General features: G+C 54.3%; 12 protein-coding genes across 12 annotated transcripts; 6 read left to right on the top strand and 6 right to left on the bottom strand.

Moving 5' to 3' along the window:
* Window positions 1-673: 673 nt before the first annotated feature.
* M409DRAFT_71313 (uncharacterized protein) lies at window positions 674-2652 on the bottom strand (the record flags this gene model as incomplete). The annotated part of the gene is made up of 8 exons (XM_033819116.1): window positions 674-1159; window positions 1224-1372; window positions 1427-1455; window positions 1507-1660; window positions 1710-1973; window positions 2026-2134; window positions 2192-2308; window positions 2650-2652. The coding sequence occupies 8 exons, from the start codon at window positions 2650-2652 to the stop codon at window positions 674-676; spliced, it is 1311 nt and encodes a 436-aa protein (XP_033659964.1).
* A 43-nt stretch (window positions 2653-2695) lies between these two features.
* M409DRAFT_38002 (uncharacterized protein) lies at window positions 2696-4515 on the bottom strand (the record flags this gene model as incomplete). The annotated part of the gene is made up of 4 exons (XM_033810842.1): window positions 2696-2814; window positions 2868-3353; window positions 3406-4180; window positions 4240-4515. The coding sequence occupies 4 exons, from the start codon at window positions 4513-4515 to the stop codon at window positions 2696-2698; spliced, it is 1656 nt and encodes a 551-aa protein (XP_033659963.1).
* A 281-nt stretch (window positions 4516-4796) lies between these two features.
* On the top strand, window positions 4797-6508 carry M409DRAFT_71311 (uncharacterized protein; the record flags this gene model as incomplete). The annotated part of the gene is made up of 2 exons (XM_033819115.1): window positions 4797-6321; window positions 6375-6508. The coding sequence occupies 2 exons, from the start codon at window positions 4797-4799 to the stop codon at window positions 6506-6508; spliced, it is 1659 nt and encodes a 552-aa protein (XP_033659962.1).
* A 523-nt stretch (window positions 6509-7031) lies between these two features.
* M409DRAFT_30491 (uncharacterized protein) lies at window positions 7032-8631 on the top strand (the record flags this gene model as incomplete). Its single annotated transcript, XM_033809949.1, has 2 exons — window positions 7032-7564; window positions 7614-8631. 2 exons carry the CDS (start codon window positions 7032-7034, stop codon window positions 8629-8631), a joined length of 1551 nt encoding a protein of 516 aa, XP_033659961.1.
* A 637-nt stretch (window positions 8632-9268) lies between these two features.
* On the top strand, window positions 9269-10190 carry M409DRAFT_71309 (uncharacterized protein; the record flags this gene model as incomplete). The annotated part of the gene is made up of 3 exons (XM_033819114.1): window positions 9269-9373; window positions 9432-9886; window positions 9938-10190. The coding sequence occupies 3 exons, from the start codon at window positions 9269-9271 to the stop codon at window positions 10188-10190; spliced, it is 813 nt and encodes a 270-aa protein (XP_033659960.1).
* Window positions 10191-10265: 75 nt separating this feature from the next.
* On the bottom strand, window positions 10266-13652 carry M409DRAFT_61145 (uncharacterized protein; the record flags this gene model as incomplete). The annotated part of the gene is made up of 12 exons (XM_033814666.1): window positions 10266-10591; window positions 10688-10912; window positions 10968-11534; window positions 11629-11747; window positions 11787-11999; window positions 12047-12141; window positions 12326-12425; window positions 12586-12736; window positions 12766-12974; window positions 13015-13039; window positions 13186-13312; window positions 13419-13652. The coding sequence occupies 12 exons, from the start codon at window positions 13650-13652 to the stop codon at window positions 10266-10268; spliced, it is 2391 nt and encodes a 796-aa protein (XP_033659959.1).
* Window positions 13653-14288: 636 nt separating this feature from the next.
* On the bottom strand, window positions 14289-14882 carry M409DRAFT_71308 (uncharacterized protein; the record flags this gene model as incomplete). The annotated part of the gene is made up of 1 exon (XM_033819113.1): window positions 14289-14882. The coding sequence occupies one exon, from the start codon at window positions 14880-14882 to the stop codon at window positions 14289-14291; it is 594 nt and encodes a 197-aa protein (XP_033659958.1).
* A 288-nt stretch (window positions 14883-15170) lies between these two features.
* On the top strand, window positions 15171-15913 carry M409DRAFT_71307 (uncharacterized protein; the record flags this gene model as incomplete). The annotated part of the gene is made up of 3 exons (XM_033819112.1): window positions 15171-15192; window positions 15245-15593; window positions 15664-15913. 3 exons carry the CDS (start codon window positions 15171-15173, stop codon window positions 15911-15913), a joined length of 621 nt encoding a protein of 206 aa, XP_033659957.1.
* Window positions 15914-16178: 265 nt separating this feature from the next.
* On the top strand, window positions 16179-16760 carry M409DRAFT_61142 (uncharacterized protein; the record flags this gene model as incomplete). The annotated part of the gene is made up of 1 exon (XM_033814665.1): window positions 16179-16760. One exon carries the CDS (start codon window positions 16179-16181, stop codon window positions 16758-16760), a length of 582 nt encoding a protein of 193 aa, XP_033659956.1.
* A 1029-nt stretch (window positions 16761-17789) lies between these two features.
* On the bottom strand, window positions 17790-19280 carry M409DRAFT_71306 (uncharacterized protein; the record flags this gene model as incomplete). The annotated part of the gene is made up of 1 exon (XM_033819111.1): window positions 17790-19280. One exon carries the CDS (start codon window positions 19278-19280, stop codon window positions 17790-17792), a length of 1491 nt encoding a protein of 496 aa, XP_033659955.1.
* A 647-nt stretch (window positions 19281-19927) lies between these two features.
* On the bottom strand, window positions 19928-21247 carry M409DRAFT_30485 (glycoside hydrolase family 76 protein; the record flags this gene model as incomplete). The annotated part of the gene is made up of 3 exons (XM_033809948.1): window positions 19928-20711; window positions 20759-21064; window positions 21117-21247. The coding sequence occupies 3 exons, from the start codon at window positions 21245-21247 to the stop codon at window positions 19928-19930; spliced, it is 1221 nt and encodes a 406-aa protein (XP_033659954.1).
* Window positions 21248-22477: 1230 nt separating this feature from the next.
* Window positions 22478-23861, top strand: M409DRAFT_30484 (uncharacterized protein; the record flags this gene model as incomplete). Its single annotated transcript, XM_033809947.1, has 2 exons — window positions 22478-23639; window positions 23689-23861. 2 exons carry the CDS (start codon window positions 22478-22480, stop codon window positions 23859-23861), a joined length of 1335 nt encoding a protein of 444 aa, XP_033659953.1.
* Between the last annotated feature and the right edge of the window lie 43 nt (window positions 23862-23904).

Genomic DNA, 23904 nt, shown 5'->3' with positions numbered 1-23904 from the left:
TGTCGTTCTCTGAAGGATGGTTTGGTGTCAGAAGACAGGGGAGCGTGAAGTCTTGAGTGATATCAGCTGGGTTATAAAAGTCCCAGGACCACGTCTGTCGAGATGAGATAGGGAGGAGCCGTGTGATATCTTCTATCCTCTTGGATGCAACGCAAAGCATCCTGCCCACGCGGCCGAATGCATCTGATCTGCATTGCTCTGTGAGGATACGGTCTGCGGGGATCAGCGTTTGTTTGCATCCTCTGGAGCGGGCCCGACATAATGAAAGGACCCGACCTTTATGTCTATCAACAGCCTGGTAAGAGCCATTTGCAGATAGGCGACGATGATCCTGCGGCAAGGCTCAGGGTGTGGCAGGAAGACATGGCAGTGTCGTCGAGAGATAACGCGTCCAATGCCTCGAGTGGAAGACGCGTTGTCGTCGTGCAGAGTGCACCGCGTAAATCAACCATTAGCCTTCTGCATCCCTGTACGCCGGCCGTATGCGGAGTATTTCACGCCCATATTGAGGTGGAAGGACAAGATAGCAAGACATGATGAAATGTGGTTGGTTTGAAAGTGGAAGAACGGGGCGTGCGGTTGTTGTTCCCTCAACTCAGTCGTGCTGAAGTCTGCCGCAGTGTTCCCAGTTGTACTCCCACTGGACGTGGCTACCACTCTTTGAGATGCAGCCTCATTCTGGACCAGGCCAGTACTCGCCGGGGACCTCATCATACTCAAAGACTTCATCCAACGCCTCGGTCAAAATCCTCATCCCTTCTCGCATCTCATCGTCCGTCAGTACGACAGGCGGACTCATGCGAACACGGTTCTTCATAACAATCATGAGAAGCCCCTTCTGCACACACAATGCTCCAATCTTCCGCGCTGTGACAGGGTAGTCGAGATGGTTCTCGTTGACCCAGAAGCACATATCTGTCCCGCAGCCGACTGCAGAAGTGATGAAGGGGTACTTCCAAGCATCGGCGATTTCTTGAAACCACTTTCCAAGTCTTGCGCCTCGGGCAATGTACTCTGGGTTGTCGATGATGTCGAGAGTGGCATTTGTTGCTGCAATACCCATTGGCGTGAAGCCAAATGTGCAGGCATTTTCGGATGTTCCTACTAGCGACATGCAGTCTTCCGTTCCCAAGACGTACGAGCAGGGATAGATGCCGCCCTGTACACAGTGTAAGGATATGCAGTCTTCAGAAGTAAGGGGTAGCATGAAGTGCTGCACATACCGAGATGCTCTTTCCCATGCAAATCATATCAGGTTTGACGTCTTCGCCAAGATGCTGAAAGGAAAAGAATTGACCAGTCTTGCCAGCACCCTGACGAACTTCATCTGCGATGAACAGAATGTTGTACTTTCGACAAAGATCATACACGGCTGTGTTGGGTTAGCACTGACACATTGAATGACGAATCTTAAGCATCAGCTTACCCCTGGAGTATGCTATCTCGATTGATGTACTGGGAGCAGTCATTAAGTGCGACGAAGGAAGTCGCTACATCAGAGCTTACCACAAGCCGCCATGAAGAGATTCGATGATCACAGCAGCGGTTCTTCCGTGATGGGCGTCCAGGCAGCGAGTAATAGCCTGGATATCACCATACGTCAAGCTCTCCCCCGTACTCGGGTCGACATTGCTCTGCAATCGGTTATCCAGACCGTATCCTATCCCAGGTTGAGCAATCAATTGCAAAAATCCTCAAGATAGTCTTACCACTTCGTTTCGAAGACGGATTCTGCAAATTCCAAACTCCAGAAGTCAGACCGTGGAAGGAGTCGCCGACGCCAAAGACCAGCATTTCATCCACTGCAACGTGTTTGCGCACATTCCCCCATTTGCGGGCGATCTTCGCGGCCTGGTCAGTCGCCTCGGAGCCTGATGTGCCAGCAATCACTTTGTCGTAGCCAAATCGTGTGCATAAGCGCTCGGCGAGTGGACCCCAGCTGGCTGTATGTGTCGCTAGATTGGAGAGCGTTACTGCAACATCGAAGTCAGTCTCAGCTAGAACCACAAAGAGCAAGGGGCCTACTCTGCTGCATCGACTCAGTGACGGCCTGCATGATCTTGGGATTGCATTGCCCTGTATTAACCGCGCTAAACATGGCGATGAAGTCGAGGTATTCCTTGCCGTCAACATCCTGTCTCACGTAGATCAACAAGATGCATATTAAAGTGAGGAGCTGAGTTGTACTTACCCAGAGTCTGCATCCTTTGCCACGAACAAAGAACGCAGGCAATGGCTGGAAGCCACCTGCGCAGTACTTGAGTTCAAGATCAATAAGCTCCTGCGTTTTGGCAGATATGGCGAACTTCTTGAGCTGTCTCTGTGTCTGCGTCCGCGTGGCGGTGATCGTCGTGGTCGACATTGTCAAAGGCACGAGCTGCAGGTAAGTTGTCGTTAACGATAGAGAAATAGCAATGCCTATGTTTGTCAGTACGTTGTGAGATTGCCATGTGGTAGATCACTTGTAAGGTCAGCGCTGGTGGATCGGGCCCGAGCCTCGTCTGCTGTGCACGGCCATATGCAGCAGTGCCGGCACCGAGTTTGATGATTGTGCGACATAGGAGAGGGGAAATTTGAGAGAGTGCAAAGTCGTTCTCCGGGGATTCCACCTTCGAGTAGGCGGTGAACTGTCTGGATTCTCGACTTCACCATGGCACTGCGCCATGTTTGAAGACCTCAGCAATGCTTAATCTTACTACACCGGATTCAAGACGCGGTCAATCACTGCCGTGACTTCAATAGTCTCTTCATCTTCAAATGATCTTCCGACGATCTGCAGGGACATTGGTTGAGCGGCAAGGGTAACAGAATCATCTGCTCAGAAGGTAAGACAGGCGTTGAATAGGAAGAGCCTCTCAGTCACTCACATGCTTCATGAACAAGTGCATCGTACGGATTGCTTTGCAGAGGGTTGTAAGAAGGGTCCTTCGGGTCCTTGCTTTCGGATATATTGAACTCTTCCCACGGTATGGTAGCTGCTGGATAGTCCAAGATGTTAAATAATGAGGTGTAGCCAACATAGCCCGGCGTGTCATGTCGTGAGCCGACTACGGCACTTGAAGGGCAGAGTATCGCATCGATTGGCCTGCTCGTTGAAGTATGGGAGATCGTTGAATTCCACCATTCTGTCATCTGCACCTTATACTTGCCCATTAGGTTGTTGCATGCAAAGAGCTCCGTAACGGAGAGCATCTTGGTATTGAAAGCCTGCAATGCGAATTTCACACCTGCCATCATTTCTTCGCCGGCGGAATCGAGGACAGCCTTGCCTTCTTCGAAGCCTGTCTGGAAGAATAGCTTTCGAGTGGTGACGAGCACTTCCCAACAGTCAAATGGCATGTTGACCGGTATGACTAGATCTCTGATGAGCTCCGTTCTCAACGTTAGATAGATAATAGGGCATACCTTCGTGCCCAGCATCAATCAACTTTTGCGCAGCCTCTTTGAGGGCCCGTTGTATCGGAGGCTGCGGCTTGACAACCCCATCGAACTCCCAGAGGCCAATGCTGAGCTTACTAGGAGATGAGACCTCCCTCCACGGAACAGTCGCGATGCCGGGCTCGTAGCCATACTTTGACGCCGGAGATGCATTGATGAGCTGCGTAAACATCTTCATATCAGCAACGCTGTGACATTGCGGGCCACACGAAACCTTGATAGACAGATTCCCAGGAGCTGGACTTTTCAAACCTCGTCTGGGTACTCGTTCAGCAGTTGGTTTGATCGAATAGTTCCCGTTGTATGCAGCTGGAACTCGAATGGAACCTCCGATATCCGTGCTGGGCGAGATTGGACTTCCCCTCATCGCTACAAGGACGCCATCGCCGCCGCTGGAGCCACCCGACAGCAGACTGCGATTGTAAGGATTGTGAGTCGTTCCCCAAAGGTTGCTCTTGGTTTCCAACATCATGCCGGTCTGCGGCATCGTGGTCTTGGCATGGAAGACGGCTCCAGACGCCCGGAGATGTTTGACGAGGACTGCATCTTTCTCGGCAATCTGGTCATACCATGTCACGAACCCAAAGGTACTTCGATGACCTTGACAGTCCCACATGTCTTTTAAGCAAACTGGTAAGCCATGCAGAGGCCCGAGAGGCTTCCCGGTCTTCGCGAGGTGATCATCCAGGGCTGACGCTGTGCGCAATGCTTTTTCTGGAAAGAAGTCCATGAGGCAGTTTGTCTGTCGTTTCCAGTCAACACCAAATGACCGGATTGGATGATGAATGAATGAGGAGATACCAACTGATGAGCAATAGCTGCTCGAGCGCAGAACGCCTCAGTTACCTCAACACTAGATAACTTCCCACTAGCAAGCTTCGACAAAAGTTCAGTCGCAGTCTGCTCGGTGATAGCAATCTGTTCTGGAGACAGAATGCCGCAAGTCCGAGGAACGTCTACGACATTGGCGTTCTCTGCGAGCTCGAGGTGAGTAGTTGGCAGGCGCCATTTCTTGGGAATGGCGTCAAGCACTCCAGCCTGGGCCCTGAGTGCCACTTCGTGGTAAGCCTTCGACATGGCAGCGAGCGGTGTTCATGCGCGCACCGAGCAAATACCTTGGACATGCGACATCCAGCACTCCAGCTGTTATGCCGGTTCGTATTTACGGCGCCGAATCCACGTGACCCCTCTTTGAAGCCGTTCGTCGAGAGCTCGGCTCCGCCGTGAAAGCATCGTCCTGAATATTCACAAGCGATGCTGATAACAGCGGAAGCAACCAGGCCGACGGCCAAGCAAGGCGTCAGCCTTTTTGAACTGATTCCTCGTCAGTTCAAATCACAATCAACTTTCAAGAAAAGATGTCAGAAGAATTGCAGGCTAAAGCAAAGCGTGCTCAAAAGCGTGTCCTCGATTCCATTCCTTCACGCTGGATCTTGCCTGCCAATGTCAAAGCCAAATTCTCCAAAGGCGATGCGAGATCTATAATACCGGCCAGCGGCCTTCTTACAACTGCACAGATCGATATCATCAATCACGATGCCTCTGATATTGTCCAAAAGTTGGCGGAAGGGAAGTTCAAGGCCGCCGAAGTGATGGAAGCGTTCTGTGCTAGCGCGGCTGTGGCACATCAGGTGGTGAACTGTTTGGTCGAATTCTTCCCCGATGAAGCCATATCCCAAGCGAGGCAGCTTGACGAGCAATTCTCGGAAACCAAAACGCTTGCGGGTCCCCTACACGGCCTTCCCATGGCCATCAAGGACACCCACGATGTGAAAGGGAGGACTACGACCTGGGCTTTCGCCACTTGGCTGGACAGGCCGGCAGCTGATGCAGACTCCTCCACCGTCAAAGTCATGCGAGATGCTGGTGCAATCTTCTTTGCCCGAACGACGATGCCTCAGACGGGGATGGCCCTGGAGACCGTCAGTCCTCTTTGGGGCCGAACGCTGAACCCATTCAATCCGGCGGTTTTTGGTGCCGGCGGCTCTTCAGGAGGGGACGGTGCCCTGGTCGCAATGCGCGGTTCTCCTGCTAGTGGTCTGTCCACAGATATAGGTGGAAGCATTCGTGCGCCGGCAGCGTTCAACGGACTGTACGGAATGCGTCCCACCGCGGAGCGAGTGCCTCGAACTGGTCTGGCTTCTCCTGCGGGAGGCAATGTTTCCATCAAGGTTTCTACTGGGCCAGTCTGCCACTCCATGCAAGATCTGAGAATGTTCGTGAAGTTGCTCCTGACCCATCCAACCCTCCCATACGAGCCAACTGCCTGTTTGCCTTTCTGGGACGAGATCGCAGCCTCAAAGTCTCGTCCGAAGCTTCGCATTGGGTTGATGTTGACCGACGACGTTGTCGATCCACACCCTCCAGTACTACGTGCATTGGAAGAAGTGCGGGCGAAGCTGAGAGCCGCTGGCCATACCATTGTTGATTTTCGACCGCCATTTGATTGTTGGGAGGCTGCTTTGACGACCTGGGCACTCTACTTCCAAACAGGTGCTGCAGAAACCCTGGCGTTGCTGGAGGCTGGTGGAGAGAAGCCTATCCCTGTATTCGCGCATTATTTGAAGACGTTCGACATCAAGCCACTCGCCGTAACGGAACTGTTTCGCCACAACGCAGCTCAGGCAGGGTATAAAGCAGCATTTCAGCAATCATGGGACGGAGACGGGTCTTATGATTGTATCATCTGCCCGTCTGCTCCTCTTGCCGGGTCTCCGCATGACTTCCCGTTGTGGTGGGGATATACAACGCTCTGGAACCTGCTTGACTATCCGTCGATCATGATGCCGCTGAAGGGATTCAAAATCAATTCTCAGCGAGACCCTAAGACAGCAGCCTACTCGCCACGTTCAAATCCTTTCGACCGGGCCAACTGGGAGATTTGTGAGTTTCCCGCATGTTTCGTACAGAATGAAGTTTGCTGATGTGAATCTCAGATGATCCCGAGGTCTGGAAGACTCAGCCCATGACATTCCAGATAGTCGGTCGGCCTTACCATGACGAGGCTCTGATCAATGTGTCGGAGGTGATTGATGGTGTCGTGAACGCAACCAACGCACCGCATCTTTGATCCGCATAGCGTCCTCAGCGCATTATCACCTGATAGAATGCCTTCAAATGCATAGAGATTCTTTTTCGACCGACGCTTGCATCGGCGTAGTATTGGCAGTGCCGGCTATGCAGAGATGGCTGTGCGTATTCTGTGTAGTTTTGGCGTGCTCGTAAAAGTACCCGCAATATGTCGAGTTCGAAGACCAACGCCTCGTATTGAATAAAATGATTGTTGTTGTCGTCACGACGCGACGTGACGATGGAGACGGAAAGGGGGGAGTGCGGGATGCCGGCATCGGGTGCCCGCCGCCAGAAATCTTGGCTTGAAACGAGGAAAGTGGGGCGAGAGGAAACGGGGCTTGGGTCGAAATGACTCTACATTTTCCAACAGCAGCTTCACATCGCCAGCGACCATCGTGACAACACCGCCTGCGTCACCTCACTGCGCCAAATCGACTTGAACCCGACCGGACGTACTTGTATCCGGAATTTCGCCCACCGAAACTGCAGCAAACCCACACACACGCAGCGCAACCGCAATCATGGCGACCAACGGCGACTACCCGTCTGACGAGGAAACGCCTCCTCAGTCACCCACCGTCGAGGCGGCCCAGCCCGACGACGATGTCCCAGAGTCGAAGCCAAAAGGCCCAGCGCCAGCACCAAAATCTGCCCTCAAGAAGAGCAATGCCGCGGCGGCAGCGGCAGCAGCAAAACCACACCTGCCAGAACAGCCAGAACCAGCAGACCTCGATGTCGCCTCACTCACACCACTCTCCCCCGAGATCATTGCGCGACAAGCAACCATCAACATCGGCACCATCGGTCACGTGGCCCACGGAAAGAGTACGGTAGTCAAGGCGATATCAGGCGTGCAGACTGTGCGATTCAAGAACGAGTTGGAGCGAAACATCACCATTAAGCTTGGCTATGCCAACGCGAAGATCTACAAGTGCGACAACCCAGAGTGCCCGCGGCCAACCTGCTATAGGAGTTACAAGAGCGAGAAGGAGGTCGATCCTCCATGTGAGCGAGCAGGCTGCGAGGGTACATACCGGTTACTTCGACATGTCTCGTTGGTATACCCAATCTTGATCTTGCTTCTCAAAGCTGACAACCTACAGATTCGTCGACTGCCCTGGTCACGATATCCTGATGAGCACTATGCTTTCAGGAGCTGCGGTCATGGACGCCGCACTTCTTCTCATCGCCGGCAACGAAACCTGCCCTCAGCCCCAGACATCCGAACATCTTGCAGCTATCGAGATCATGAAGCTGCAACACATCATCATTCTTCAAAACAAGGTCGATCTCATGCGGGAAGAGGCCGCATCGCAGCACTACGAGTCCATCAAGAAGTTCATTCGAGGCACAGTCGCCGACAACTCCCCCATCATTCCCATCTCCGCGCAACTGAAGTTCAACATCGACGCCATCAACGAGATGCTCGTCAACAGAATTCCAGTGCCCGTACGAAACTTCCAAGACGACCCTCACCTCATCGTCATTCGATCATTCGACGTCAACAAGCCCGGTTCCGAGATTGATGAATTACAGGGTGGCGTCGCCGGTGGCTCCATCTTGACTGGCATCCTTAAGCTTGGCGACGAAATTGAGATCAGACCGGGTATTGTCTCCAGGGACGAGCAGGGCAAGATCCAGTGCAAGTCAATCTACTCGCGGGTCATCTCGCTTTTCGCCGAGAATAACAGCCTGAAGTTCGCCGTGCCAGGTGGTCTCATCGGTGTCGGAACTCGAATCGACCCCACTCTCTGCCGTGCTGATCGTCTGGTCGGATTCGTGCTGGGACTCAAGGGCAAACTCCCGAGCGTCTACGTGGAGATTGAGGCCAACTACTACCTCCTGCGACGACTGTTGGGAGTGAAGACTGCGGACGGCAAGCAAGCCAAGGTTGCGAAGCTGACCAAGAACGAGGTTCTGATGGTCAACATTGGATCGACGGCGACGGGTGCCAAGGTGGTGGCCGTCCGCGCGGACGCTGCGAAGTTGCAGCTGACGAGTCCGGCGTGCACAGCAGTCAACGAGAAGATCGCGCTGAGCCGGAGAATCGAGAAGCACTGGCGATTGATCGGATGGGCGACGATTACGAATGGTGAAACCATCGATCCAGTCACTGCTTAATGTCATCACGTATGCGTCGTTGGCTTGGTCGTATCACATCACGAGGCGTAGAGGAGGCGTGGACAAGGGAAAATTGAAGGGCTGTTCATGATGAGATGGGCCTGCAGCATGGTGGCGTTCGCACCGCTCGCATTGGGTGTTCTGCAGCGAATGAGCGTTGGAGTGTGGCCCAGGCTGATAGAAGACGTTACGAAGACGAGTTTCAGAAATGCATCCTGCTGTCTGGTGTGTTCGTTGAAGGACATGTGTCCAGTTTGCATGTGATGGCGAGTGAAATGAGGGGGTGGGGTAGGTAGGCTAAAAACGAAACTGTCCCTTAGCTCGGAGCTTAATTCGGTGCCTGCAGCTGCAGAAGCGCCTCGGCGGGAAATGTTCACCGCAACGTCGACGACACACTTTGTTTGAGACGTTCCTCTGCTTGCGCGTACGATTTGGCTGTGTACTTCTCTCTAACGACGACCACCTGTCCATAACGACGAGTCTTGCCATTCGGCCTCTTCCAACCCGTGAAGGAGACGACGTATTTCAGCCCGCGCTTCCCCCGCAGTGAACCACGCAACAACTGGCCTCGCAAAACTCCTCCAGAGCAACCAACTTTATAGCACGAACACAGTCCATTCGAACCCACCTCACGACAATGGCAGCGGCAGCAGGAAGCGTGGTGCCCGGTCTGGCAGACCGACCCGTCAAGAACACCATCTGCCTCTTCGACGTCGATGGAACGCTCACCCCCGCGAGACGAGTCAGTGTGCATGAACAATGGCAAGAGATATGCTCAGGCTGAATGATCTATGATATAGTCCGTCTCCCCCGAAATGCTCCAGCTCCTCTCCCAACTCCGCCACAAGGTCGCCATTGGCTTCGTGGGCGGCTCCGACCTCGCCAAGCAGCAAGAGCAACTCGGCACCGCCTCGATACCCGTGACCACCCTCTTCGACTTCTGCTTCGCCGAGAACGGTTTGACCGCCTACCGCATGGGCCAGCCTTTGGCGAGCCACTCGTTCATCAAGTGGATTGGAGAGGACAACTACAAGAAGCTGGTCAAGTTTATCCTGCACTACATCGCAGATCTGGAGATTCCAGTCAAGAGGGGAACATTCGTCGAATTCCGCAATGGCATGATCAACGTCAGCCCTGTGGGCAGAAACGCCAGCGTGCAAGAGCGTCAGGATTACGAGAAGTTTGATCTGGAGCATAAGATCCGAGCCCAATTCATTGAGGCTATCAAGAAGGCTTTCCCAGACCTGGGACTGACGTGAGACTTGCGATATATTCCTACACAGCGGCATTGCTAATGAGACTTTAGATATTCGATTGGTGGCCAGATCTCTTTTGACGTCTTCCCCGCCGGCTGGGACAAGACCTACTGCCTCCAACACGTGGAGAACGAGAAGAACCTGCCCGGTGGTGTCGAGTACAAGACGATCCACTTCTTTGGTGACAAGACGTACAAGGGCGGCAACGATTACGAGATCTACGAGGATCCACGCACTGTCGGCCACAGTGTGAAGAACCCAGAGGAGACTATGGCAGAGCTCAAGAAGCTGTTTGACTTGTAGAAGATCAAAAGCCTGAATTGGGGTGGAAGAGTTTGATTTGCAGAGGACAACGCTCCATAGTCAACAGATCGACTTTTACGAGTAGCGGACCTTTGGAAAGTATAGACACAAGCCGATAGAGGACAGCATGGATTCGTCGGATAGCGCCCTTCGTGAAAGAGCAGACATCCTCGCACTGCTTGACCCGTATAATGAACGTGCCAGAAACTTTTGGGCATGTACCTCTTCGAAAACATTTCGCATGCTCGAAACAATGCCATTGATCCTTCCTTCAATTGAGCTAACAAGATGCTTTCCAGAGTCGAGTTCCTTCCCAATCAAAACACAAGTACCTTCCAACTTGGATGCAGATGCGAATCCTGCCCTGCCGTTGCCGGTCTTACTGTTCCGTCCATCTATACCTGAAAACACTCAAATTATCCGCCATTCAATACGCCGAACCGAGACCAAAATACCACCCAGACACCCTGTCTATTCTGTCCAGCGTATCCACGAACCCCGCCACTCTACAGCATGCTCTGAGTGGATTGGCATGTGTCGTGTCTCAGCCGTGCAACCGACCGTGTCTCCACGCCTTCCGCAGCACCTATACACAAGAACCTCGTCATGAGGAAGGTCGTCGTACTCTGAGCTGTCGGTTGAGCTGGTAGGATACGACGGGACGACGTCATCGTCGCTGGCTTCGCTCGCGGAAGAGTCTGCTTCAAGGCACTCTTTGACCCCTGCGAAATATCCATCAGCAACACGGGCGTGACCTTTCACCTTTCCTGAACTTACCCGGGTGGAAGAAGCACGGCTCTTGTTCAATCTCGTGTGGTGCGAGTGAGCGGAAGCAAAGAGCACACTGGATGTCACATTTGCCGCAACGGCCTTTGCTCTCAGCCTGCATGGTTGGAGAATTGGAGACTTGCGCGAGGACCAAAGCATCCGATCCCCAAGGGTGAACCATCAGCAAGAAGTCCAAGTTCTTGTCTGGCCTATAAGGACCCCAACCTCCATCTCCCAACTGCAACCCTCCAACAGGTGAGGCTGGTCCCGAAGGTGCCGCGCCCGTCTTCGCACGCCAACTCTTCCCTTCGTGCAGCTCCGTGACCACCCAAACAAGACCAGGTCCGGGCCGGAATCCTTGCAGCGTTGAGATAAGATCAAGGAACGAGGCCACTGCCGGATCTTGTGGTCGTCCGGCTACGCGTGCCAATCCCAAGCAAACCGATCGCTCCTGACGCCATAGGTGGTTTTGCAATTCGATGATTCGGTATCCATAGACCTGCTCTTTGAGGGCTTGTGGAGAGAGGATCGAAAGTATTTTGGCTTGCGTCATTCTTTCTTCCCAAACTATGAATGCTGCAGAAAGAAGGGTCAGCTTGACCAAGGACTGGTTCATGGAAGTGTTCAGGCTTACCCTCAGAGTCTCCTCAATCCAACGATACCAACTTACGTTTAGCCTGGGAATCAAAGACCATCGAAGGAAACGAAACGGACGCAAAATGGGGCCACCAAACACCGAGTACCTCCAATATTATATGCCATCCGCCGGCCCCTACACCTACATCTGGCCTGCGTTGGACATTCGGCCCTGACAACGGGTGAGCTCACGGTGCGACTGCCACCTCCAATCGTGACAGAACCCCTTCGCCGCTCCGTCGCCGTGTGGTTGCACAGCGGTCTGTCATTCGTGTCTCGCTAATCGTGATACAGAGATCTGGATGTGCCCTGCAACGTGCATCGAGGTCTCGTTGACCAGAGCGAATCGAACGCCAAAGATGCAGAAGGGATACAAGGCCAGGTCGACGGGGCAGGCGGAAGACACTACGATACATGTGAGCTGTCAGTAGAGTGGTGGTTCAAGAACACACTGCTGCAGAACGGGCCATTCCCAAGGCAGGACATTGGCAGTGCCGCAATGGTGTAGCTGGACCGGCTGTTCAGTCCCGGCTTCCTGGTCACCTACCTGGTTGACTTGAGCGGTGAGCGTGCGCAACCTCGTTGAGATGATGTTCTTTAGCCCTTACCTCCCTCCAGACAGGAATGTTACAAAGGTTTGAGGAACTTGATATCGATGTCATGACGATCAACCACGAGGAGTGGGATGCCTGCTCAACTTAGCGCCGGGAGGTGAGAACTGCTGCGCCTACCCGGCTCTTGAGAACCATGGCGAAGTAGCCTCCCATGTCTCGTGCATATGCGTTGTGTATCAGGACGCGCTTGCCAGCTAGGCTGATACTCCATGCGTACCTGCCAGCGCATAGCAGGCCCACTCATATCTCCAATGGCGCTAAGGCGGATGGGAAGCGCTCCCGCATGCATCAATGGCCTCGGGTGCCTTGACGACTGCTGGCGAAGGCCCGACTGACCATTTGAAGCGAAAGCGAGGCCACAGGCTGGCTATACACACAGGCTGACCCGATGACCCTCCTGTGTAACCGCAGCCGCCTCCTCTGGCCGCAACCATTTTCTTCGATGATGCCCTTTGCCCGGCCGAGCAGATGTTGAGAACACAGACTCAACAGTCCTGGCTTCGGCGCCGATTGCGGCCATCAAACGACCTGTCGTGCGACTCAGGTTTGATGCTCACCTGCGGCGTCTGCATTCCTGGCGGAAGTTAACGTGTTACCCGCTCTCCAGCCGCCGCTGTGCGAGGACAGATACCAGCTGCCGGCGTTGACAGCCATACACCACATATTGAGGGCATCCACTCCGGAGTCGGTCACGACTCCAACAACTTCCACTCCGCCGATGGCCACCCCATTGTCGTACAGGCGGTGCCGAAGCTCCCGTTGACGACTTGTCCATCCGTGCTTGAGACTCAAATGGTGCTACATACTTGTCTTGGATGACTGCTACCGGGACTGTGTATTGTCAGCTTTCCTGTTGCTCGTCCTGATTTGCGGGACGTATGTACTCATCGATCATCAACCACGCCCTGTGACGACGACACCTTGAGATCCAGGGCAAAAGACCTGATGTTCAACGGCCTACTTCTGTCTCAGCTCACCGACATCCCTTTCTGGCTTAATCGGGCTATCAACACGGTCCATACTGTCGCACTTCTCCCTCATCTTCCTCATGCTCGGCGACTCTGCGGAGCTCTCTGTCAAGGCCTTAACTGACGTACTCGGTATCTGATCCATCACAACAGCTCTTCGAAAGCCTCTCACCCCACGCCTGCGCTCATTGCCAAGGCATATAGCGCGCCTGTACCACACCAACCACCCCAACTCGCCATACCTGCCTACCAGTACCATGCGGTTGGAAACCCGTCCTCTGCGAGTTCCCCGATTCGCCGACTATGGTGCTGTCATGCGCAGAACTGTACTGTACCGAGATGTGGGTTGATGGTTGTTGTCCCGTAGTTTTGGCGAACGCGAATGCACGGCTGCCCCTTTTGGGCCCTGCGGCTGGATGAGCCTGTCCAGGTAAGGCTTCAAACGAGGAGTGGACATCAGGTGTGCGAAATGACATGGTGACGGATAAGTTTAAGATATTGGCAGTGCGCGTTGATGTTGGATGTATTTGTCAAGGCACTGGTGTTGTAATCAGAGGGAATGGGCATTCTACGGATTGTCAGTCGAAAGGAGAACGAAAACATACAGCTGGCTCAGACTTCAAAGTCGTCGGAGGTATGAAGTGTTGGAACGTCGAGGTGTATTCATTCACACCGGACACTTTCCCGAATCTTCAGAATGCAGCAGACCGGTATTGTGGGACGGCATTTCTGATGAGCCCTCTGAAAGTTGAGTTGGTGATGGAGTTGGTAATGTTCGCCGCGCGTGTAGCACGGCCGAACCTCGCTTCATTGCCCTCGTGCGTATTCCTACATATTTCTATAACCGCTAGCGGCTCAGAGGCAACAAAGCAAATGAGCATTTGCTGTGCGTCGAATTTGGCCAGCTGATCAACGTGTCGGCGTTTGTGACTTCGCTGCTTTCATATGATGTGACGCGTTGTTGTCGTCCATCCCGCTTTTGGCTCGCCTGCGACACGACAATCACGGCTCATGGCTTCGCAAGAGCTCTTACACCACAATGCCGAGAAGTTGGGCTTTTCCCCATCCAAAGACTAGAGCCTCAAAGAAGGTCTCGAACAGCCTCAACCCGATTACTTGGGCCACTTCTTCCAACCTCTCCCATGTCCCCTCTCCTTCCACTGCCGTATCATCTCCGGCATGCCCTCCATAGCCTGTCTCCTGCCTTCTAGCTTCCCTCTCAACGCTCGTTCCCAGTGTTTGCCCTTGACCTTCTTTCCAATCCCCGTCCCCTGCACCCTCAATCCATTCTCAATGCGCTTCTGCTCTTTCACCTCAGGATGCTTTGGGCCCAAGGGCATCAACGACAGCACGTTGTGTTCCACCGCCAGCTTGAACAGATCTGCCTGCCGCCGGAGGGAAATTTGCGGGCCATGCCAGTTGCCGGTTTGGGGGTTTTTGAAGGGTAGGAAAGGATTGCGGTAGGGCTTGGAGAAGAGATCTGAATGCGCTTCGGGTTCTGAAGAAGAGACTGTTGCAGTGGTCGTCGACGCGCCGGCGTTGGGGTCTATAGATGATGTGTTTTCTGCGATGGTGATGGTCTTCTCGTTGCTCGGTATCGTCCGCGCTGTTGTTGCTGTGCCGGCTATCAGTGGTGGAGGGAACTTTGTGAAGAAGTTCAGTAGACGGGGATGTAGCCGTTGCGCAAGGCGAATGTGCTGTTCCATGGTGTGCGATTGTTTGGAATTGGTGAAAGGAGTGATCTCTTGAGTCGGTCGGAGGTGAAGTGCGGCGTTCGGGATGGCCCGCGTGAGCTCTCACGTCAACCGCGCCTGCCTTGAGCTCTGGGCTGCTCGCTCCAAACACCAGACACCAGACATCTTCAACACCAACTTCATCGAAACAACCATTCCAAACACATAAACCGTCGCCGAACACTCCAACCGCAACTCGTGACACAACAAGCCCTGTTCGCATAGCAGTCACACGACACCTCCCACCACCCCGACGGCAACATGTCCTCGCCGTTCTCCATCAGTACGATCGATACCTCAACAACAGCATGTGACGATACTAACATACAGACTAGATGGCGGCGCCTGCGTGGCCATGGTCGGAAAGGACTGCGTTGCCATTGCCTGCGATCTCCGACTCGGTCTCCAAGCCCTCACCGTCAGCAACAACTTCCCCAAGATCTCGTCCTACGGCAGCAGCTGCTATCTCGGCCTCACTGGCCTCGCGACCGACGTCAGCACCGTTTCTGAGCTCTTCCGCTACAAGGTCGACATGTACCGGCTAAGAGAAGAGCGCGACATCAGCCCCCAGACTTTCGCCAACCTGGTATCGTCAAGTCTGTACGAGAAGCGGTTTGGACCGTGGTTCGTGAGCCCTGTGGTGGCGGGCATCAACAACACAACGGGCAAGCCGTTCATCTGCGGGTGAGTAAGAACTGAGATCAGGGCGGATGTATAGCAAGATTTCGGACGTGTACTGATAAATGCGTTTCAGCTTCGACTCGATCGGCTGTATCGACTTCGCTAAAGACTTCATCGTCTCTGGAACCGCGTCCGACCAGCTCTTCGGTACCTGCGAAGGTCTTTGGGAGCCCGATCTCGGCCCAGAGGACCTCTTCGAGACGGTATCACAGGCACTCCTCAACGCCGTCGATCGAGACGCCCTGTCAGGTTGGGGCGCGCACGTCTATATCATCGAGAAGGACAAGGTCACCAAGCGGTTACTCAAGGGCCGACAAGATTAGAGGAATGAGATGCAGCGCGGATGGACGCTGGTGTACAATAGAAGAGGCATCGACGCATGTATTGCGCAAGGCAAGGCGTTCGAAGGCGCACGACGACACAGGAAGCTGCTTGATGACTTCGCTGAAGAAGTCTGCTGCAGCGAGGTCGAGATTATGACGAATCGAGCTTGACTTCTGTATGAAACCCATTGACAAGATGTAAAAGACATGTCCCTGCTCCCAGCCCTGTCACTCGAGTAAGTAGCAAGGGATCTGGGCCCCGGTTATGCCTGACAAGGCCAATCATGGACCTGGTCGTGAAGTTGTGAGAGAGATGGAGCTAGGGCAGGGCAGGCTCTTAACTCCACAGCTGACATCGTCTAATCAAGCTGGGAGTCTCACCTCTAAATCTGTGTCGAGGAGAATGGCCAGTCTCATCTCTCCTTCACCAACCCCATCACACACAATGGAACCGCTGCCGACCTCGAGCAACCCCACGCCCGGCGAGGTCGCCATCGCCAAACATCTCCAATCGCTCGTCTACTCCATGGAAGACACAGTCAACGAGCGGAAATTCTACCTCTCGACCGACGCCGATGCCCCCAAGAAATGCGCGCCTACCATCTGGGACCTCTGCTCGCCGTTCTTTCAAGCTGAATTCGAATACTCCGCGAGATGTGTTTTAGATCTCGACGGGACCCTCCAACGGTACCGCGAGGTCGGCGAGGGCTATCCTGATTTTCGCATCAAGATCCTGGACGTTACGACTAAGGTGGACGAGTCGTGCGGGTGGGCGACGTCTTTTGCTAATATTGAGGCTTTTGGTGAGTTTCTGGCTCGATTACTCTTCATGACCGGACAAAGCTGATCTTTTGTTGGCTGCTTCCTCTGCGTACGGGATGGCGACGTCGTGCGTCAAACCGTTGGCATTTTCGAGTGGAGGCTGGTGAAGAAACACTGGCGCTGGACCAGCTACAAGGCCATGAATGGAATCCGTGGAGTGCAGAGTCAGGATCTCCAGTCGGGGATCAAACCTAGCACAGCATCGCTTCAGGCTGATGGTGCTCGCGAAGATACGGAGGATTCTCCAGGAGCGAAACCAAACGAGTCTCATGTGCTTCGACTGCTCGCGGGCCAAGACAGCGCTCGCTCCTGAAACTCCAGTGGATGTTAGAGATGATGATGTCCTTGCAGCCTTGGACATATCTTGCGACGCCGATGTCCATCTTCCCGAGGCAGTGGACGATATCATGCAAACGATTAATGCGTCTGTCCAGCATTTGACCCAGGTGGTCGAAGGCTTGCGAGTTGGACATGCCTTGTAACCTGCAGCATGCGATAAAGTTGTGGACAATATCCTCGCTCTGGTTCCACGGTCAGTATTCAGCAAAAGCTTCGAGGATGGGGATCAACTCATTTCCTCCTTGGCATACGACACAATGTCATTGTGGATGATGATGACCAGATCGGTGGACAATATCTCCACCTCCCCTACAAGCGGATGTCCAACGATGGATTCGGGCAGAACGGGACGCAGTCCAATTTGCAGAAGGACAAAGCAGGGCAAACCCAAGTGAATCGCTTCGCAGCTGGACCATCTCATCCATCGTTCGGACCCGGTTATTGGTGAGATCTCGCAGCTGACAAAGGATACCTGCCGTGTATCTCTTCATACAATGGCGGTAACACTCCACGAAGTCTTCTGTGGGATCTCATGGCCGAATAGAAGGACAAGAAGGCAGTGAAGAGGCAGCTTTCAAACAGTGTCAAATTGTGCATCTATGAAACAACGCTCTAGACTCTACCATGCAAATCGCTACCCATCCACCACCAAGACGGTTCGAGAAACAAAACACCCATCAAACGCCCTGATATCATCAAATACTACTGTCGATCTTTAAACCCCACGAACCCACACGGTGCCGGACTTGATGTCTCCATACCACGCCATGAAGATATCCCGAATGTAGTTGGAACGCGGCACCCACTGGCCCTGGTCACCGGCCATGGGGAGGGTCTTCTTGCCCTTGGTGACGTACGTGCTGTTGAGCCTCAGGAGGCTGGACTCCTTCATCGTCTTCTTCTCCTGGGCGCTCAACTGCGGGATCACCTCGACGACATCCTCCTTCTTCATCTGGTTGAACATGCGCGTGATGAGCTGGGCGGTGGCGTCGGCGCCGAGCGTCCACGACGCATCGACGTAGCCGACGACGAAGGCCGCGTTGGGCAGGTCCTGCAACATCTGGCCCTTCCACACGAAGTGCTCCGAGACGTTGTACGGCTTGCCGTCCACCTTGAGGTCCATGCCGCCGGCGAAGCGCAGCTTGAGGCCGGTCGCGGTGACGATGATGTCCGTGTTGATCTCTTGGCCGTCGTTCAGCTTGATGGTCTTGCCCGAGATGTTCTGGATGGTGCCCGTGGCGATGTTCGCCTTTCCTGAACGCAAGCTCTTGAAGAAGTCGCCGTCGGGGCACATGCACATTCGCTGCTCCCACGGGTAGTATCTGGGCGTGAAGTGGGGGTCGCGGGGAATCGAGGAGGGAAGTTGCTGCTGGGTGAGCTTGTGCATCGTCGCCTTGACTCGTTCGGGGAACTTGGCGGAGAGGGTGGTCAAGAGGAGGGGGGCGAGGATCCACTTGATTCGGATCGCGGCGTGCTGGAAGGCTGGGAACCAGTTGAACCACCGCCGGATGAACTTCTCGAGGGCGTCTTCTTGGGGAATGGCCATCACGTAGCTGGGCGATCGTTGCAGCATCGTCACTCGCTTGGCGGTCTCGGACATGACGGGAAGGACAGTGATGGCGGTCGCGCCGGAGCCAATGATGACGACTTCCTTGTTGGTGTAGTCGAGCTTCTCCGGCCAGAACTGTGGGTGAATGACCTCGCCCTTGAAGTCGTTGATGCCAGGGATCTCGGTCTGCAGGGGGGTCTCATAGTCGTAGTAGCCCGTGCAAATGAGCATGAATCGGCACTTGATGGTCCTCTTCTCGGTGCCCTTGGTGGTCGCCGCGAGCGTCCAGGTCTTGTTTGCGGAATCGTACTGCGCGCCGCTGACCAGGGTCTGGTATTGGATCCGCTTGTCGATGCCGTACGCGGCGGCGGAGTCCTTGACATACTGCTTGATCAGATCACCCTGCGCGATGGCCGTGTTCTCCTTCCAGGGTCGCCACGGGAAGCCGAATGTGAAGAGATCCGAATCCGAGCGGATGCCGGGGTACTTGAACAAGCTCCACGTTCCGCCCATCTCGTGGCGACCCTCGAGGATGGTGTAGGACAGGTTGGGGCATCGTTCCTGGATGCGGTAGGCAAAGTTGATGCCTGAGATACCGGCTCCTACGATGACCACGTCGTAGTTGTTCTCGCCCTTCTCCAGTGGTTGCCACGCCATGTTTGCTGTGATCTGGGTGTCACGACTGTCTTGTTGTGCGTACAGGCGGCAATAGGAGTAGTAGATTGTCAACAGGCACAGAGATTGCCTGGATCATATAATATACTGGACTCGATGTCACGCGAATGTGGGTAGCTTTGTACACTGCTTGTGCGACTGGAACATTTAACTTCGCAGAGGTGCGATCACCAGGCCTCGGTCGTCGCTGGCCAACCACCGCTGTCGTCTGCGGCGCTGAAGTCGCCCCAAGCGGTTTACTGCGTTTCGATAGCGGTTAGATCTGTCCCACATCCCCAAACCGATCTCCCCCAGGAGGCAAATCGCGGGCTTGTGAAATTCGACCTCACCATACCTCGGCGGCGAGGAATCCGCGCAGTCCCTGGTCCTGCGTGTGACATACCCCTCCGCAGCGCTGGAAGTGTGGCTGCTACTTTGCCGGGAACACCCGATTCCGAGAACGACGTGAGAACGATGTCGACTTACCTTTGGCTGGAGTGATGAAGGCGGAGAGGCATCAGTAAACACATGTGCATGGGGCCGTGTCCAGCGCGGATTCCGCGGCATAGGACACGATGCGGCATGAAAAGTGATGTGCGTGTTTCTTGAATTGTTTCTTGGCCTGGTAGGCATCAAGTTATGAAGGTTGTCTATGTCGCGAGCGATGCCACAATAGTATCCATCGCCGAGCTCTGCGTAGATGCATTGGCCGGCGCAATGAAAGGACCGGCCCACTTCACGCTCAGTTGATATCCATTCTCCCTGTCGTTGTTCCAGATGCTGTTGGCATTGTTGTCGAGGAAGGTCACCCAGCTGGATTGCGGCGCGGCCTTCTGCAACACCTGCAAGTTGCGGGTGAAGACACCTTTGAACTGAGTGCCGTCCGCACCGCAATTTGGCTCACATGGATCTGTCAAGATTCCGCTGGGAGCCAAGGCTGAGATTGCTGCATTTGCAATGCTTGTGGCGGTCGTGGTATATGAATTGTCGTTGGTAGCCTTGCTGAGTTCAGACAGGCCACCGAGAACCACGCCCTGGTTATACGACCACACAGTACCGCCGTTGTTCTTGCAGGTCGTCTGGTCCAGCCCGTCGTTGATGGTGTTTCCTGAGTTGAGCATGCCAGATCCCTTGAACCAAGCCCACTGCTGTTTCGCTATGGACAGATAGTCGACACTGCCTCCTTGGACGCGATTGGCAAGGTGGGCTGCCACGCTCAAGAAGAGTTCGTTGGCAATGGCATTGACATAAGTATGAGCCTTGTCCCACCAAATACCACCCGTGCCTCCGCTGTTAGTCGAGCAGTTCGTCTTGCCGAACACTGCGTTCATGTCGTTAAAAATCGTCTGGGCCTGCGAGAGATACTGGGTGTTTCCGGTCAAGTCGTAGGCCGCGATCCAGCCCAATGCCCACCAGCCCTCATCGTCGTAATAACTTAAAAGGTCAGCATATTTCGATTCTGTTTCCGTTTTCAGACACACCCATTCAAGAATCCGCCACTCGCCTGAGCGGAAGCTGGCTTTACATTCAGCCATGACGGAAATTCCGGATACTGATGTGCATAATACGTCCGCGGCAGGAAAGGCTGATCATTTGCAATACCAGAGACCTTTGCCACTTGCGCGCCGTTATATTGCTGGGCTTTGGTATAGGTCTGTGATAAAACGTTTGTGACAGCGCTTTTCAGATTGCCATCGACCGCGGCAAGGTTGGAGATGACCGTCAAGCAGTTGGCACTGTTCCACCAGCCTGTCGAGGGAATCCAAAGCCCATTCGAGGTGTTATACCTTGACAGGAAGCGTCAGCAGAATATCTGGATGTTCGTGCTGAGTATGGTACCAAGTTTGAAGCTGATTATATGCGTTCTCAGCATTGGCGGCAGTCACATCCCTTGCCTCGATAGGTGAAGTGTGAACTAAGCCCAGAAGGCCTGTAAAAGCCAAGGATCCCTGCCAAAGCTTGCTATACATGATGAGCAGTAAGTATATTCGGGGAAACTGTTACAAAGATACACAGGTAGGAGACAGTGGCCGGCATGGGCTCTTATACACGACCTGCCTCATGAACGATCGACAGCCTCTCAGCTCGCGAGTTGCACCGCTGTGGCCGCAACAGGAAGGATGCAATGGATGGGCAAGACGCGTGATCCACGTCGGCTATTGCATGGGTTGGTGACAAACTATGGTCCTTGCCAAACCTGCCTTGGATCTGCTGTTGGTATTGCTCCATCTTACGTAGCGTTCCTGTGCGAATGTTGGAGACCCGAACGCTTATTCTCCAGCTATAGCTACGGATGGCGCAGGTGGTGGGAGGATCATCTACAGTGGCGGGCTGTGGTGGGGTGAAGGTTGGAGCCGGAGGCAGCGTGTCATGTGGATGCGGCTGCATATTGCCGTAGAAGGAAGGACGCCGCCCGTGTGAGTGAGTGTTGTGTGCAGACGTGGCTCTGAAGGGCATGTTTCGCGGCGCCAGGGAAGTGGAGGACATCAGCTGGGTGAGAGGATGGCGTCGAAGAAGACGTGGTGTGGAAGGAGAAGTTCACGCTCGGGCAGGGATGACGGATGTCTCGGGGATTTTCGGCCCGTCCCGATCTCCAAACCTCCTCTCCAGCCCAGCTTCCTTCGAGTCGCATCAACGGCCTTGCGTCACTGATCAGATGTGAGTGAAAGGAATGCTGGACACCCGAGTACTCCATCTTTACACCGGTCCTGTCCTGCGTGCCATGCGTGATGCTCATCATCGCAGGCGGCTGTCCTAGGTCACCAAAGCTGAGTATAGGACGCAACAGGGCTGGCACACATCGATCCTTGATGATGACGAGTGACACGAGAGGGAACCTTTGCATAGTCTGTTGGAATGAAGTGACACATCAGCAGTCAAGGGCGAGTAAAAATTGCGAAGAGTGGAAGTTAAAGGATACGGTCAAAGCCCGTGGCTTGAAAAAAGCTCTATCCGAATCGGCGCTGCGACTTCTTCCAATCTTGGACGAGTGCTCGTCATGTGAGTACTCAACTGCTCGCTCGGCGGCAAAGCTTCGGCATCAAGCCTTACCCAAGGCCATTGAGGTGAGTGAATGCCGCGGAATCACGGGCCGGTTGCCGTTCTCCTTGCATCAATGTGCACAGCACCTTCCACACATCACAGGTTCCGCGATAACACTGACTTTCCACACACCTTGTTCCTCCTATCCGAGTGTTCCAATGGCTACCACTACCACCACCACCACAGAAACGGTCGAGTTACACACCTACGACGCCACGACCTACGGACATTCTCGGCACGAGGAAGAATGCCCACCACCCGATGACAATGTCACAACAGCCATCCAACCACTCGAAGTAACAGGAGTCGTCAAATTGAAAGTCTTCAGCGCTGCATTTTGCTTTCTCAACGCTGGAATCAACGACGGCAGTCTCGGTGCCCTGATCCCCTACATCCTCCGCCACTATGACATCTCCACCGCGTGGATGGCCATACCCTACGGCACCGCGTTCGCCGGATGGCTCGTCGCCGCTCTGGTCGGTGGCTATGCTCGAGTCACGCTGGGCACAGGCGGTGTGATTGTCGCAGGGGCCGTTCTACAGTTCCTCACGCAGGTGTTCAGGTTCTGGTTTCCGCCTTTCGGGATCTTCTCTTTTTCCTTCTTTCTGGTCGCACTCGGACAGGGCCTACAGGAACCGCAGGCCAACACCTTTGTCACGACACTCAAATCGGCACACCGCTGGCTTGGCTTGATTCACGGCTGTTACGCACTGGGAGGATTTGCGGGACCGTTGATTGCGTCTGCTATAGCGGCGAACTCCAATGGCAATTGGGCTGCATTCTACTACGTACCACTTGGCATTGGCGCGCTCAATTTGATCCTATGCAGCTACGCTTTCAAAGACGAGACGACCTTCCGCCAACGCCATCGCCAGACCTCGGGACAACGAGCGAGTGCAACCGCCTTCTCCGAACTCAAGGCAACTTTGAAGCTGAAGGCCGTCTGGCTTGTAAGCGTCTTCTTCTTCCTCTATCTCGGCGCAGCCATCACCGCAGGGGGTTGGGTCGTGGAATTCTTGGTCGTTGTGAGAGATGGACGTCTCTCGAGGGTAGGCTACATCTCGAGTGCCTACAATGGCGGTACCGCACTGGGTCGGTTCCTGTTGGCTGAGCCCACATTTCGACTCGGCGAGAGGCGGATGCTCTTGCTCTACTCTGTCCTCGCCGTGGCTTTGCAGGTGGTGTTCTGGCAGGTGCCGAATATCGTGGTCAACGCTGTCAGCGTCAGCTTCCTGGGCTTCGTATTGGGCCCATTCTTCGCGACTGCAGTTTCTGTTGGCTCCAAGTTGATACCGAAAGAACTGCAGCAATCTGGATTGGGTAAGAATGCCTTCGATCAATCGCATTCGCCGATGCTAATCTTATCCAGCATTCATCTTTGTCATGGCTCAGGCAGGCGGCGCCATATTCCCCGCGGTAACGGGTGTCATATCATCACAGTCAGGAGTTGAAACCCTCCAACCGATCTTGGTGGGCCTGCTCGCGGCGATGACGGTGGCCTGGGCCATCGTACCCATTCCAAAGAAGATGAGCGTGCAATGAGACCAGAGAGGGTGGGAAAGACACTCTGGCCTCATCGTGGATG

The sequence above is a fragment of the Zasmidium cellare genome (genome assembly GCF_010093935.1).
Source record: "Zasmidium cellare ATCC 36951 unplaced genomic scaffold M409scaffold_65, whole genome shotgun sequence".
Lineage (NCBI taxonomy): Eukaryota > Fungi > Ascomycota > Dothideomycetes > Mycosphaerellales > Mycosphaerellaceae > Zasmidium > Zasmidium cellare.
The sequence above is the reverse complement of the archived record's forward strand: the minus strand, read 5'-3'. Positions and strand labels throughout refer to the sequence as shown.